Below are 15,998 nucleotides of genomic sequence, written 5' to 3' on the forward strand. Positions count from 1 at the left end.
GCAAGTAGAGGTAAAAGGTGCTTCAGGATGTCTAGCTTGGAGCAATTGCGAGCTCATTTGGTGAAAAAGGAGCCAATCACATTTTTAAGCTCCGAAAACGGTGAGACGGAAGATATATCGCAGGCAGACGAAGTTCTATTAGGTTCTAAAGATCGGGACCACAATGTGATATTAAACCTGAATGAAAAGACAGAATTCCAAGTTGATGGGAATGGTGTGCCCCTCAAAGTAGTCCTGCATTGTTGGCAGCATCGAGAATCGACCGCTGCTGATTATTTGGCCGATTGCCAATCGAAAAACCTGCTGAACATTTCATTTCTACAAAGAATGGACTTGATAGCATGGCTATCGGGCGATGCAGCGACTTCCGATTTCATTAATCCGCAAGAAACACCGGTGGCCGCGGCGAAGACTGCATCGGCCATTACAGCTACAAAAAGTGATCCTATTTTGGAAGAGGCTCTGGAACACGAAAAAGTATTGTTGGACCACAACTCGTCGCTGAGGGGTTCGAAACCCACAAATTTCGGCTATTTGATAAAAGAGGCAGAACTCAAGCTAGTGCATTCACTGAAAAGCGCCAGTAAACGTAAAGCAGGTGACCGCAGCTCTGGTGGTATCTCCAAGGCTGACAGTTCTGCAAGTGGCGGAAGAAATGTGCCGAGAAAGGAACCAATAATTTTAATACCATCAGCGGCCTCGTCTATCTTCACGATGGCCAACATTCAGCAGTTTCTGGAGAACTCGAAATACGTACATCCACGTGACCTACCAGGACCACAATCAGATGTTACTACTGTGACAAAGAAGCTGGATCGGTTTGCCAAACCCGTGAAGTTCTTGATCGCTAGCAATACGCGGCTATTCACGAAGCCAGAATACTGGGACCGAGTGGTTGCGGTCTTCACTACGGGCCATGCTTGGCAATTCAACAATTATCAATGGTCCGACCCGTCCGAACTGTTTCAGCGCTGCAAGGGTTACTATTTTTATTTTGCAGGCGACGTGGTTCCTAAACATGTGGAGCAATGGAATGTTCAAAGAGTGGAGCTCGACAAGAACAAGCGGTTTCGCGATGTGGAAGTATTGAGATATTTCTGGAACACTATGGAAAAGGAACTAGCGAGTCGTGGTTTCCAGTGAGGAGATATGATCCAAACACAGCAAAAGTAGGTTTTGCGTTGCTGGTTGGATGCTAAGGATCGTCTTTTTTCATTAAAAAGGAACACTACGTCAGAAGAATTCCAGCTTTTTCGAAACCGACGCTCGAAGCCTTCTAAAGGAATCAGTATTTAAGAGTTCTTCACATACCAAACGTTCTGGTAGACTACTAAATTCAGATTCCACTCGTTGGTCTACTGCTTATCGAAACGGACCTTATGACGTCTCCATATTGTTAGAAATCTGAATGGTTCACTACGCTGTGGCTCATCTCATTCTATCCCAATACCACCTTCTTTCAGCATGTCGGTGGTATTAACTTTCCGCACGATTGATTTCAAAGGTGATAGTTTTTGTTAATCTCAGAGGTAGGAAAGGAAGATTAGAGTCTAGCAAATCAATACCAACTGACTACGTTTCAACATAAAGACTTAAGAGTATATCACCTCAGGAGACACTATATATATAATAGTTCTCTGCGTTCAAGACGTTTTAAGGATGCGATAGAGCTGTCATAGGCTGTCATAGGCTCTTTTCAGGTGAGAAGAAAGAAGTCTTCTTAGGTTTCTTGTTGTAGATTAAAGATCTATTAGACAGATAGCGAAGGGCCCGTATGTGAGCCTTTCTGTGTAGCCTTCAATCTCAGTTGATCTCTACATGAGAAGGTTCTAAGCACCTCGACGAAGTACTATCGAAGATGCGGTGCGTCTGGCGCTAGAATCTAATAATTATTCGAGAGCACCAGAAGAGGACGTTACAAATGTTTTATATTACCAGCAGGCTGTCCGCCAGTAATACGAGGTCGGTCTACTGTCTCCATATTCCACATGACTTGTTCAAGACCAAGTTCTTATCCGACTGAGAGAAGCCCAGTTGTTGCCGAATGAATCACCGGAATTTATGATTTTCGGTGACCGCTGAATCTAAATATGCTGGTCATGAAAGCGTTCAAGTTTATTACAATACAGTTGCACTATTTCGCTGATAGTGCTATTAAGTTCTTTGGGATTCTACCGAATAAAAACGCATTTTGGCAACGCAAATCACACGCCTCACCGAGATCACTAAGTGGTCGCTTGTCCGCTCGATGATACCATATTTACGTTGGAAAGCGTCACATTTCAGTCATATGAACTATTTGTCTATTTTCCCGGCATAGCTCAATCGTGAGCCACGCGTTTCGTGGCACTCGGCGAGAACTCTCGAAGCCCAACCTTTGGACGTTTATTTGTAGTATGCTGCTGCGACCCCATTCATTCGTATCCTATGCAAGGTCATTTTCAATAATCATTTCTTAACCCTGGTGCCTATGAGGCTTCGGATTTGGCTAGTCTACAAATGTTTCTGCGACCCAGGCACCTCGATATCCAGGAACCGAAACCTTTCATGCTGACATGTTAGGTATTTACGGCGCGACCTTTTCTCAGTCTTTAAGTCTAAAAATTATCGGGGACCATGAGAAGAGGAAGAGTTTGTTGAAAATGCGGCTTAGACACAATTTCAATGAAAGGCCGTAGCTTGCTGAATTTTGACTCTTAAGGAAAGCACCGTGTTTGTGGTATACGTTTTATTGCCTCGGCTGCGAGAAAATCAACAACGCCCTTAGCCTCTTGCCTACCATCTCATATATCGCATCTCAATGTCAAAGAATTAGCCACTTCTGTGGTTTCCACGGCACTCTTGAACTCTTCGAAGCTGAGTTTCCCATCAGCATCTTTGTCGCTTTCCAGGATCGTTCTATCGACAATTTGCTGCAATTGTTCGTCTTCCAAGTTATTTCCCACCATGATTTTCAGCACTATGAATAGTTCACCGTTCGAGATGAAGCCGTCCTTGTCAATGTCGTATATCTTGAAGGCGAATTTTAGTTTTTCATCTTTGCTTCCACGTCCGCTGAAGATGGATAAACCTGTTATAAACTCTTGAAAGTCCACATCTCCACTGTTATCTGCGTCAAACACCTCCATAATCCTTCCTGCTAACGGATTAGAAGAAACACCAGGTATCGACATGAATTCCATTCTATCTATGGAGCCAGAACTATCTCTATCCAACTTCAAGAACCGTTTCCGTAATCTTTCGATTTCGTCTCTGTCAACTGCAATGAGCTCGGTTAGTAACTTTTTTGATACCTTGTGCCAGAGAAACCGGTCTTTGTTATACACTCTACCTACAATTCGTGTCTTCTAAGAGGTCATCCATGACCTTGGAGACACCAGAACCCATCTTGAAAGCTTGGTTGGCTCCGAAATGACTGTCTTGATGTGAAGTTGTTAAATTTGAAGGTATCGATGAGCTTTCGCTAAATTAATATCGTCTTGAAGTGACGGTGTCGTCCAATGCGATTTTTACAAGATCAGTGCGACATCCACGCAGTAGCCAGTTCCTGAGGTCAAAGCTTCTGGATAAAGAATCATCCACACCATTTCTCCAGTGTCTAAAGTAGTCCTGTAAAATTTGGCGACCAATCATTACCTATCTTTTATGAATTCTTCAATTTTTGGAATACCGTCTGCCGGTCAACTTAACGCGATGCTTTATTTTGTTTGTCAAAAGAATATTGACTTGCTATCCCGCTGCCACCTTCTTCAACAGTTGCACCGTCTTCTTCGAAATTTTCTGGTGTGAAATCGCTTCCCAGACCCGACCATTGTCGATTTTGAAGATGCATGGCAGAAGTTGACAAGGTGTTGCCAATTGTCACAGCACCGGAAAACTTCTCTACTAGTTGAGTAGCATGCTGCTTGTTGTCGCTGTCACGCGGATCGCTGATTTCCAAGTGTGCAATGTTCCTCAGTGGCCTTGAAGTGCTGACGTATTGTCCCGTTACAGCGTTAAATTCCGGAGCATCGGTGTCGCCGTTTTCTGGTGCAGTATTGATGTCAGGGTCGTCCTCTAGACCCTCCAATACTTGCTTGAAATCAACAACCCATTGACCTGTCCATGTAACTTCGGGGTTCAAAGCCATCGAGAGCTCATACGGAGTGACAATGGGTTTGTAAAACTCGTTGTACTGATCAACAATTATCCCACCTTGACCGCAGCCCAAGATACACCATACATCTACGGAGTCAAAGTTAGCAAGTTTCGCTACATTCGGCTTCCCGACCACAAACATGTAGTGTTTTTTCCCGTTGTCTCTGATGAGTTTTGCAAGACGCCGCAGAGTCTCTTTAGTATTCCTTAGCGATAGAGTGTTGACAAGAATCCCTATCGTGCCAGCTGTTCTGGCAACATGCATAAATTTGTAGCGGCGCATGAGCGATGGGAACGGACCTTGCGACACAGACTTACCAGAAGGGTCGTATATGCTCAGAGATCTGAACTTGGTCGTCAGAAAAAGAAGCCTCGGGTCCGCAGGTATTGTGATATGAAACAGATCGTACTGGTCTTGAAGCTCTTCTTCACTCACACTGAGCGTCTGATCGTCGCTCAGAATGACCCTGTTGTCTAATGTGAAGACAGTGTGCAATGCGCTGTTCTTTTTTTGACGCCCCACAAAAGACGCTGTGGGGCCTGCATAGCTTTCATTAAGATCACTCCGAAGCACATTGAGATATCCTAGGGCTCGCAGCTTGTCGTGAAGCGACTTCAGGTGGCACGTGTAGGGTGCATTGGCCATAAGTACCACTTTCTCGTCATGGCTGGTATATCTTTGTTGGAATTGTGCAACTGCGTCCTCTACGTCGAAGAACGGTTCACCAAAGCAGTAAAGCACGGGCAGTTTCTGAACGGCGTTCAAACATGCATCTCCAAAATGGATAACCAGATCGCCATTCACATGTTCGGAAGCTACTTCGTCAACGCAGCATGCACTATAGGCCGTATCTGCCAGAATCCAAATTCTTCTCTCTTCGGCTGCCTCTCGATTTTGGCAAGAGTCAGAGCTAGAACCACAGCAACGATCCTCACGACACGTAGCTTGTACTTCAACACTAACACCGACAGACTCCTGAGTGATACTTTGCTCCAGTAATTGCGCTACCAGTGCTGCATCCTGGACCAACGAATCCGGAAACTGTAAAGTAATCTTACGAAACTCAACATTTTGATTCAAAAACTGCACGATTTCCTCCACCAGATAGTGTTTTGAAATCAGCCGCACCAGATCTGTTCGATTATCAGGGACTTGGCCCAAATAACCTGATCGATCTTTCGTAACATCATCAAATTTGCCCAAATCGAATATCTCATCGCCTTGCGTCGTTGAAAGCGCTGGTGCAGCCACCGATTCTTCAGACATTTCTTCAAACTTCAATTTTATAAATATGTGCTCCCAATACCCACTTCAAAGAAAAGTTCAAGCTAAGTTCAGGGCTTTTGCCAGTATCATTGCATGCTTTTATACAATTGTTCATCAAGCGATGAGATGAGATGCGATGAGCTTGAAAAATTACATCTATTTTGAAAAATTATCCCATCTTGAACAATGGCTTTAAGAACTTGACTCAAACTACTCCAGAAAGCCATTTAAAGTGTCTCCAGCATCTTTGAAACGCTCTTTAATCGGTAAGGATACAACATAAAATCATGGACGAAATCAATCTTGGTGTTACCTGCGACATGCATGTCCATGTCAGAGACGGTAAAATGTGTGAGCTGGTGACGCCTTCTATCCGGGAAGGCGGTGTATCGGTAGTGTATGTGATGCCCAATCTGCAGCCACCGGTGACGACGTTGAACCGGGTTGTGGAGTATAAGAAGAAACTGGAAAAACTGGCGCCTGAGACCACGTTTTTGATGAGTTTTTACCTGTGCAAAGATTTGAGTCCCGAGCTTATCCATAAGGCTGCGGCCCAAAAGGCTATCCAGGGTGTGAAATGCTATCCTGCGGGTGTAACCACCAACTCGGCGGCCGGAGTGGACCCAAACGATTTCAGCGATTTCTACCCTATATTCAAGGCTATGGAGGAAGAGAACCTGGTTCTGAACTTACACGGAGAAAGGCCGTCAGTGGGTGAAGAGGGCAACGATATTCACGTTTTGAATGCAGAGGAGTCGTTTTTGCCCGCTCTTCGTAAACTGCACCAAGACTTTCCTAACTTGAAGATCATCCTGGAGCATTGCACCACAGAGGCTGCCATAAACACCATAAGAGATCTCAACAAGAATGTCAAGCAAGCATCGCAGGTGAAAGTGGCAGCAACAATTACAGCCCATCACTTGTTTTTGACTATCGATGACTGGGCCGGTAATCCTATCAATTTCTGCAAGCCGGTTGCCAAATTGCCTAGTGACAAGAGAGCCCTTATCGCGGCAGCAGTTTCCGGTGAACCTTACTTCTTTTTTGGCTCAGACTCGGCTCCTCACCCACAGGAAAGCAAGGCAAAGCACGCGGGCGTCTGCGCCGGTGTTTTTACACAATCGCTAGCGATTCCCTACGTCGCAGAGGTTTTTGATGCTCAAAATGCCCTAGACAAGTTGAAGGGTTTTGTTTCCGACTTTGGATTGTCATTCTATGGCATTAAGCAAGAGGACGTTAAGAGTCGCGATGAGCTTATTCTCTACCGCAACGAACAACCGGTGCCCGATGCGCTTTCCAACAGTCAAGAATTGGTAGTTCTATTGTTCAAGCCTTGCGAAAAGTTGAAGTGGTCTACCAGATGGTCAGAGTCTAAATAAGAATCCGAAAAGGTCAAATTCGCATCATGTATTCTATATTGTAGCAGCGGCTGGCAAGTCGATTTGAAAAGTGCACTGACGGACAGGATATGTACGGATCACGTATATAAGGCTTACGGTTACCAGAAGAACGTCACTTCTTACCCTGTACTGATTTACTTTGATCCCGCTGCTCTTCTTTGGCTTTTGCCCTCACTCCCTTGAGAAACCCTAAAATCCCGTCGCCTGAATACTGATACCCAAAGCCGTTCGAAATTGCGAGGGATGCCTCGAAACCCTCCAGCAAAGTTCTCGAGAGCGAGTCAGTTGCTTGGTAGAAAAAAGGGCCACGAAGACATTCGATCAAAGCGGCTTTGTCACGCTGTTGATCTGAAGGCAAATGTTCCAGAAGACGACTCAATTGAGCAGATTGTGGATCTAATGACTCAACATAGTTGATGAGTAGCTGCTTGGGCAAAAAATCGAAAATATGAGCGATTGGTCTGCGATTGATTAGTAAAAATGGGATCAGGTTGGGTCATTCAAAAGGGGAGAACAGCACGTATACGTACTTACTGGTTTGAAGGCTGACCAAGATCCATGTCAACATCCTGGTCGTGAGCTTGTTCCTGGACTTCAGAAGCTTCTAGATCTTGTACTATTTTTTCTTCTTCTTCTCCTTCTTCTTCATCATCTTTTGAACTTAAAAGCTCCTCGAACTTCCTGACTATTGCTTTATCGGCTTCAGAAAGTTCATTTAGTTGCTCAGAGTTCTGGTGCTTCTCTTGAAGCCAGAAAAAGTGCTGTTCGTCTGATGAAAAGATCAAGCAGAACACTCTTCCGCTTTTGCAAGATTTGATATGAGTCCACTTTGTGGAACCTGGAATCAGAATAAACTCAATTGGTTCCACATTTCCTGATGCAACTTTCTCGATGGGTTTCCACTGGAAATCATAGAAATCTTCGGCTTCCTCTGAAGGTTTTACAATAATTTCTCCCTTGATAGGGGTTGGAGAACAGATTTTCGAAGTTTCATCGAAACTGGCTATGCCGGCCTTGAATTTGAGGGTTTCAGACATGAGATTCGAGCTTAAGGAGTTGCCAAAGATGGTGGAAGTCTGTTAACAAACGCTTTGCCACACCATCTCGCTACGATTCGTGCGTAAGTTAAGTGGAATATATAATTTAGATCGGACGGTGGTGTCACTAAGGGTAAAAGTGATAAAAGGACTTTAAAATGTGTATTGACGTCACGAAGGACTAAAGTGATAATGAGAACGAACTCTTTTCGTATTCAGAAGCGATGAGGCACGCGAAGGAGAAGCATTGCCTAAGTCAAAGGGTATATATTATGGCAAATGCAAACCTCGAGAGGGGGCATGCTTCCCATTGCGATTGTGGAGTTTCCGAGGGTTCGAATGGATTTGGGGGCGCGTAAACTGTTGTTTGATTCGAAACTTTGGTAGCACTTACAGGGACCTGTGGGAAACAGAACTGCTGTGGTGTATATTGTAAGAAACGCGTATGCATATGAGAATAATAATTCATGATATAGGAGGATTCCACAAGGAGAACTAAGAAACTCGTGATATATGATTTGGACTGTTGAATGGTGCGCCAATTGCTGCAATAGCGGAATAACTAACAGGGAAGTAAGTAACCAGAAGCTATGAATTACGAAACAACGACGTTATGAAAATACAGCGACTTCCAAGTCCCTAAACAACAACATGCAATGTACCATTTCTTTCAATAATTATCACTTCGATAAAGTCCTGACACGCAACGCACGTGATAGTAGGCGACAGAAGGTGTAAAAATGACAACAAATTATACATGTGGATTACAAGTTTACCGACGTTGGAACACTTTCTTGATGATTTCAAGCCACTTTTCCCTTTCATCCAGCAAGAAATGCTGCAGGAAAAAATACGGTTTTCTGAAAGTACCGAATCCGCTATTGAAATGCATTTTCTTCACCCATTATTGATGGCAGTAGGGTCGAAAGCTAATTTTTCGAAAAAGGGTTGAACAACCGGCAATTATCCAACAATTAGTTGTTTCCAACCGATCTATTAAGTGTTCGGGCGTCGTTGTTCGTAACGAGCTCTTTACAGCCACAGTATTTTACTAATTTAGATACAAGAAAGCTTTCAAAAGGGCATTTCCAGCGGTTTCAATAATAATCGAGCTGAGCTTAATATCTAGTCTCACTAACCTCCCACTATTACGAGGCATATGGGCCTCCAAGCCCTGGCCGACAGTCGCTTCAGCCGTTTGATTGATCAAAATCGCTATTCACGAACACGTCAAAATATACACCAATATTAACAATAATATAAAAATGTATGTTTAAGTATTCTCAATCTGACACCTCCATGTTTAACCGCGCAATGACGGCTGAATTCCCACCTTCTGAGGCTTCTCGTGTTGTAAAGCGCATTTCTGAAATATTAATTGAGCGCGATGAAACTCTAGCCGTTAGTGAGGCTGCTTGTGGTGGATTAATTTCAAGCTATTTGGTTTCTATCCCAGGTGCGTCTGAATGGTTTCATGGCGGCATCATGGTGTACAGTTTGAAAAGTCGGCTCAAACTGAGCGGTTGGAACGAGCAAGAAATACACGATTACACAGGTCCCAGCGTGGACGTTGCACTACGTTTGGCGCGCAATCTTAAGTTTGAGCTTGGCGCCACTTACACATTGTCAGAAACCGGATACGCATCGCGTTCGCCGATGTTGAAGCCCGCCGAAAGCGAACAAGCCGTAGGTTCCGTGTACTATGGGGTTTCAGGACCCAATGAAGACGTTTCTGCAACTTACAACACCGATAGCGAGGACAGGTGTCACAACATGCAACAATTTGCCATTCATGGACTCAAATTCTTGCTCAAACAGCTCGAAAAGATAGGAAGTTTTTCAGAAGCAGAACAAGTACACGAACCAAAGGAACCGGACAGTAAGAAACCCAAAATTGATAAAACCTGAGAGGTTTACAACTAGTCGTGTTTTTCCTTACTGACGCCAGTGGCTGGCGCATAGAAGGTCTCGCTAAAAAAAAAAATCCTACATCGTTTCAAGTGACTGGACGGTTCTTTAAATTGTCTTTAACCGTCATTCCTCGATGAATTTGAAGGAATCTTAAGAGGGTTTCGAGATATCCAAGTTAGCACCACCTTTTTGGGCTGTGCATGGCCATAAGTGCTTCAAGAGAGTACCGAAATCAGAGGTTATTTGCACAATGCCGAACTCATCTGCAGACTTTAAATGGGTACCCACAAAACGTCTGGTGCATGGACGTATCGTTACGAAGTTTCTGCCACTGATGAGGCATCCAGGTCTGGGACTTGAAAATCCCAATTACTCAAACTTGTACACTGGTGATGAAGTATATGTTTTCGAAGAAACCAGCGACGGCCGGTGGTTTCGAGGCTATACATGCTGGCAACCATTACCGGAGGATTTTATCGGACGGCTAAGCTCGTTCAGTGAACAGCTGCCTGAACAGAAATTCAAAGTCGTGGTGTTTCCTCAGAAGTTTGTGCATCTTGATTACGAAGAGGAGGTCACTGATTTGCCCTTTTTGGCTGCGCCTGAAGCATCGCATTTTTCACCCTCCAACACCAATACGCAGCTGTCAACAATGTTTGATCTTACGGGCGATTGGTCGAAAGATGACATCATGGAGCTTGGTGGGTCGTCTGTCACAAAGGCTAGTCGTCCTCCATTTCCTTACTTCCGTCTACAGGATTACGACATCGTTCAGGAACTAACCCCGATGTTATCGCAGCTCGTGACGCATGTGTACTCCATGTACTCTTTCGGGGAGTTTGAAGTCGCAGAAAATATGACTGATCTGTACTACAAACTTGATGACATTCGTCTAAGACTCTTGCATAAGCTCACTACGCGCGTCGAACATGAACAACTCATCAAAGACATGTGCTCTATGTCGTATAAAATCGCCAAATTTATCTCTTCTAAGGATTTGACCTTACTGACTCCTCAAGCGGATTCTTTCAGCGTCGTGCATGCCTCGGGTTATGGTAGTATTTTGTGTCGGGAGATGCACACAGGTAAATTGTACAAATACAACGAGGTAAAACCCCAGGTTCTGGCTTCCATGTCAATGCTCTGCGGTCTAAGCAACAATTTTCCAAGTGCCAATGTATACCAACTAAAACTGCTTCCTTTGGAAAACACAACCTTCGATTCAGTGGAATCTACGAGTATTTTAGTGGACTTCAAAGATGCATTGAGCGATCCTACCGTTAATCCTAACTTCCAGGATCTTTCTGCTATCATGTACTTGAGAGCAGGTAAAACCACCCTTTCGGAGCCTTTCATTGTGAACATGGAACGAGATGATGTAGTTTCGATGGATAATATATCGGCAGCACTGTTCAACAACATTCCTCCTAGCGAGGTTGATAACAACAAGGTTTATTTGGTTGTGGTGTTAACTGAAACAGTAAAAATTCAACTCATGTCACCGGAGTCGGGGAAAGGATTCAGAAAACCATTTGTTCCTTTTCTAACAGGCGGTGATAACAGATTATCACATTTGAAAAAAGGCCTGGCGGCTGGTGTAATTGATATCTCCAGACTTATTACCCGTAAAAAGAAACACAGACTCCCGGGTAATTCGCACCAGTTTAACGTCGAATTGTTCGGATCCTACCTACCCAATAAGCGAAAGGATGCCCCTTCGCAACAGTCCATGGTAAATATTGGTAATGCTCCTAGTGCCGCGGCTCTGACGAGAGCAGCTGCTAAAAGTGAAGAAAATAATGGGTGGGGTGAGTTGGTAGACAGAATTATTGCAGACGCCAATAAAGGTATTGCAGTGAATCCAAGAATCTTGTCATTGTCTGTAACTGTGAGGGAGATCACCGGCGACTTTGGCGTCTCAAGCGTTCTCAAGAACAACATGTCTGCCATCCAAAGCATACCGACTTGCTCATATGACACACTGTCGAATCCAGAGGACAGAATTTATTTAACTCTGGGCAGGACGTCCCTATGTGGATTCAAGTCTTATGACACCAACATTTCGAGCATTTCCATTCAAATATCTTCCAGCAATCCACTTGTTACGTTCAGAAATGGTGTCAATGATGTGTCACGTAGATACTGGATGTTTGTATCTGTGAAGCCGGACGAAGTGATTGGTGAAACGATACGGATTGACGGATTGCAGGAAATGAAAAATGATGAAACCCTTAGAATTTCAGCCTACATTAATGGTTTTCTCATGGCCAAGTCAAAGTTTTACATTAAAAGAAATGACAAGATCATCGAATATGCCAAGAAGTCTGTATTCCAGCTAATGTCGACGACCAGCGAACCTCTCGTTGATCTGGAGATCACGACTGACTATGTTGGGAAAAACTTCAATGTTGAATCGTCAATTCGCAGTTTCCTTCAGTTCTCTTATGATTTCAAAAGATCATTTTACGATTTTGAAAAAGATTGCCTTCAATTGCTGGCAGAGGTCAAAGCCACTCCAGTGAAAGAACTCATCAAAACATTTGATGCTTTGTTGACCAAATTTCTCGACGTATTCTACGTCGCCAATATCCTCGAGGAGCAACGATCATCCGATGAATTTAAGAAGGCTTCTTTCATGTCTCTGATGTTTTTCTTGGACATGGTTATTGCCCGTCAAGACAACTATCGACATTTGTTCAATGACTTCTTGGCAACATATGCGATGAGGAAATCAGAATTGCCAGAGGTGGGGGCGAAGCTCGTTCATTTCGCTTCCAAATTTTTCCGCTTCTCCCACGAAGTATGGAATTACGATGGAAGGGCACTATGTCGAGTCTCGGTTTATTTGTTTAAACTCGCTGTACTCCTTTCTAGCTCTCATGATGATGGTCTTCAAAAGTCATTGGTTGAATTTTTTGACGGCATATCAACATTTTTCCGTTTGAGAAAAGAATCATCGTTGGTAGATCAAGTTTTGATTCTGGAGGCGTTTGACGCTTGGATCTTGGTTTTATCAACCCACTGTGATCCCAAGATTCTTGTTGATGCTTCTATTGGTTTATTCCAAGCTTGTCACGATAAGGAGCGGACAAATGGGATTTATCGAAGAGCTCTCTCGGTCAAGGAACAGAAATTCGTTGCCTCGAAGTATCTTGTCATGCGTCGATTGATCGACGTGGACTCAGTGAGGAATATTCTTTTAACCCCTGACACTGTCGGTTCTCATGAACAAAAATTTATTGCGAAACTGATTGAGTGGTCTTTTGAGCCCTTCCTCAATTACAATGGCGAACATCTACACTTGACTACCATAAGGCTTGCTAACGGTGTTTTGGTCAGTGTTGTGAGGCATGCGTCAGATGTAGCGAAGCGTAACCTTGTAAGGTTGATACCAACAGTGTGTCGGTTCTTTATTCTGGTCAGAAAGTACTGCAAGGAGAAGGAGCTTTTCAAGCATAGGAGAACTTTCACCAAACTTTTCCCCATCACTTATCCTTTTGACGAAATCACCGTTGATTCTATTGTTCAAGAAGATCTAGTCGTTGAGGTTTTGGTCGAGCTCGCTACTATATTGGCAACAATCACGCAAATGGCGGAGGAGACCTTCCATGGTGCACTATCTTTTCTGAAGATCACTGAGCTGTGCTCTGAAGATACGGCTTTCAATTCAGTATTTTATGTGACACAGTTTACAAGGGAAGATCTTCTCACGGTGGTGCACACTGTTAGGCTCTTCATGAAGGGAAAATTCTTCCCCAGTAAGAAATGGCTTTCGTTGAGTGAGCTGTACAACCGAAGTGCTGTTTGCTTATTCAAACTCTGCGAGGACATTATGGCTGCTCATAAAATCCCTGTGATAGGTTCAGAGGAATCTTTGGACATCAAATTATGGAATGAATGGGTGAAAATGCTTATTTCTCTTGGAAACCATATTCCTTCCAATCCAACACTTCTAGCCGAAATTCCTAGAAAAGCTTTGTATTTGATTGGAGGGGACTACAGAAGCGAGGTGGCAGCTATGCTGGAGCACTGTTGGGATGCTTTAGGTGAGGATGTATCTAACACCGAAGTTTGGGAAAAATATGGTATTACTAGAGCTAATGGGTTTCAGAACTATCTCGTTCGCGCTGACAAAACTTTTGTTAGAGAAATCATGGAATTCACGTTCCAGAGGCACACAGAAGCTAGAAGAGTCGGTGCCAAGATTATATGGGGTACATCTGCCAACTGTTGGCTCACTTATGGGAATTTGGAGCCTGTAATGATGCAGACGACTTCCGAACTGTGTGCCGCTCATCAGTCAGGTAGGTTTACACCAACGCTTCAGGAATCTGAAAATTATGTGAAAGCACTTCTTTTCACCATCCGGCTGGCGAAAGATGATGCCATGTTTTCTTCTATTTTGAAAGTTATGAAGTTGGTACGCGATCTGCTCACTGTTTTGATTGAATTCAGTGATATTCCAGACGACAAGGAATTTGACGATGATAGAACTGCTCACCAAATTACCATTTTCGGGTATCTCTTAGAAGTTAAAAAGCCCGAAGAGCTTCATAAACTCGTCAATGACTTGTACATTTACAACATCAAGAAGAAGGACAATGTTCAGGCCGCTTTAAGTTTGGAGCTGTTAGCGAGAACCTATAAGTGGGACCCCAATGACCTTCTTTCACCAGTCGCGTTCCCGGCACTTCCCGAGCAGTCTTCATTTCAGAGAAGAGAATTCTTGTACAAAGAAGTGGCTAGACATTTCCATAAAGGTTTGAAACTCGAAAAGGCCTTGTCGATTTACAAAGAATTGGCTCAGGCGTACGAGAAAATCAATTACGATCTGAGTGGCTTATCACAAGTTCATGGCAACATTTCAAAACTTTACGAAGATTTGCAGGTCGTGGACAGATTGGTACCAACATACTTCAAAGTTACGTTTGCAGGATTCGGTTTCCCAAGCTCGACAAGAAACAAGACGTTTATTTATGAAGGTCTTCCATTCGAGCATATTACATCAATGCAAACTAGACTATTAGTTTCACATCCCGGATCGAAAATTGTCGGTACGCAGGATGAGGCAGATAATCTTTTGGTGAACTCGCCCATCGGAAAGTTCATTCATGTAATCACCGTTGAGCCTAGAGTGGAAATTTCAGACGCCTTCACGAACAAAAGTAAAAAGGAAAATGCCAACAACAAAATCAGATTGTATGTTGAAAACAGAGATTTGAACACGTTCTGCACGTATAGAGTCTTACCTGGCGCAACTTCTGCTACAGATCTGTGGGTCAAAGAGCTAACCTACGAGACCGCCTCCACGTTCCCAACGATGATGAATAGAGCCGAGATCACCACCACGAGCAGCAAAACTTTATCGCCAATCGAGAACGCTATTCGTTCTATGCAATTGAAGATTCAAGATCTTGCCGGTTTGGAAGACACGTGCTACAAGATGTTGAAGGAAAATGGCGATTATACCGCTGTGTTCCCAGAACTATCCAGAAATATCAGCGGTACTATTGACGCACCAGTAAACGGCGGTGTTGCCCAATACCGCGATTTCTTCACAATTGGAGAGAGCGATCTGGGTGATCAAAGCCAATTGAGTTTGTTGAGGTCTACATTCGACGAACTGGCATCCATATTGAGTAGATGTCTAGCCCTGCATGGACATCTTTGTCACGGGTACATGAAGAAGTCACACGAAATGTTGCTGGGCCTCTTCTACAAGAATTTTGCCGACGAAATCGCAAAGAACAACCTCGTCGTGAACGAAGCCGACCTGGATCTGGTCAGTCGTATCACCTCGAGGACCACCGACACTGGTCTAAGCAGTGGACCAGTAGTCGAACCCTCGCAAGAAGCATCTACGTTACCAAAGTCGGTGACCTCTGGCGCACATTCTATAAAATCGGGTGAATCGATTCCGAACAGCGCTGGCTTAAACGGCGTAGCATTGAACCCCACCGAATCCGCTTCTGTGGCGTCTAATGGTACCAAACAAAACTCCAGGACGTCAGCGCAGTCCTCATCGAAATTGAGTTTGTTCCGGACCGGAATGAATAAGAAATTTGGTAAAAGTGCTAAACCCAAAAAATAAAGCTTGAAATACGGGGAGCGTCAAGTTGAAGGGTGACCTACATAATCAGCCACCAGTGTATATTAATTTTCAGTTCGCGCGAAAACGCACAAACCTTTAGACACAGCTCAACTAGCGATATTTCATGGAATGGACAAGTCTGGTCCGGTGTAATG

At 43.9% G+C, this 15,998-nt stretch overlaps 7 protein-coding genes across 7 annotated transcripts; 4 read left to right on the plus strand and 3 right to left on the minus strand.

Moving 5' to 3' along the window:
- Positions 1–27: 27 nt before the first annotated feature.
- CDC73 (LALA0S03e07316g1_1) lies at positions 28–1,143 on the plus strand (the record flags this gene model as incomplete). Its single annotated transcript, XM_022773390.1, has 1 exon — positions 28–1,143. The coding sequence occupies one exon, from the start codon at positions 28–30 to the stop codon at positions 1,141–1,143; it is 1,116 nt and encodes a 371-aa protein (XP_022627868.1).
- Positions 1,144–2,783: 1,640 nt separating this feature from the next.
- On the minus strand, positions 2,784–3,387 carry CNB1 (LALA0S03e07338g1_1; the record flags this gene model as incomplete). Its single annotated transcript, XM_022773391.1, has 2 exons — positions 2,784–3,259; positions 3,336–3,387. The coding sequence occupies 2 exons, from the start codon at positions 3,385–3,387 to the stop codon at positions 2,784–2,786; spliced, it is 528 nt and encodes a 175-aa protein (XP_022627869.1).
- A 298-nt stretch (positions 3,388–3,685) lies between these two features.
- DPH2 (LALA0S03e07360g1_1) lies at positions 3,686–5,404 on the minus strand (the record flags this gene model as incomplete). Its single annotated transcript, XM_022773392.1, has 1 exon — positions 3,686–5,404. The coding sequence occupies one exon, from the start codon at positions 5,402–5,404 to the stop codon at positions 3,686–3,688; it is 1,719 nt and encodes a 572-aa protein (XP_022627870.1).
- A 287-nt stretch (positions 5,405–5,691) lies between these two features.
- Positions 5,692–6,783, plus strand: URA4 (LALA0S03e07382g1_1; the record flags this gene model as incomplete). Its single annotated transcript, XM_022773393.1, has 1 exon — positions 5,692–6,783. The coding sequence occupies one exon, from the start codon at positions 5,692–5,694 to the stop codon at positions 6,781–6,783; it is 1,092 nt and encodes a 363-aa protein (XP_022627871.1).
- A 133-nt stretch (positions 6,784–6,916) lies between these two features.
- Positions 6,917–7,841, minus strand: RPN13 (LALA0S03e07404g1_1; the record flags this gene model as incomplete). Its single annotated transcript, XM_022773394.1, has 2 exons — positions 6,917–7,265; positions 7,339–7,841. 2 exons carry the CDS (start codon positions 7,839–7,841, stop codon positions 6,917–6,919), a joined length of 852 nt encoding a protein of 283 aa, XP_022627872.1.
- A 1,314-nt stretch (positions 7,842–9,155) lies between these two features.
- LALA0_S03e07426g (LALA0S03e07426g1_1) lies at positions 9,156–9,749 on the plus strand (the record flags this gene model as incomplete). Its single annotated transcript, XM_022773395.1, has 1 exon — positions 9,156–9,749. One exon carries the CDS (start codon positions 9,156–9,158, stop codon positions 9,747–9,749), a length of 594 nt encoding a protein of 197 aa, XP_022627873.1.
- A 253-nt stretch (positions 9,750–10,002) lies between these two features.
- On the plus strand, positions 10,003–15,843 carry DCK1 (LALA0S03e07448g1_1; the record flags this gene model as incomplete). The annotated part of the gene is made up of 1 exon (XM_022773396.1): positions 10,003–15,843. The coding sequence occupies one exon, from the start codon at positions 10,003–10,005 to the stop codon at positions 15,841–15,843; it is 5,841 nt and encodes a 1,946-aa protein (XP_022627874.1).
- Positions 15,844–15,998: the final 155 nt, after the last annotated feature.

This window comes from Lachancea lanzarotensis, scaffold LALA0S03, assembly GCF_000938715.1.
Source record: "Lachancea lanzarotensis genome assembly LALA0, scaffold LALA0S03, whole genome shotgun sequence".
Lineage (NCBI taxonomy): Eukaryota > Fungi > Ascomycota > Saccharomycetes > Saccharomycetales > Saccharomycetaceae > Lachancea > Lachancea lanzarotensis.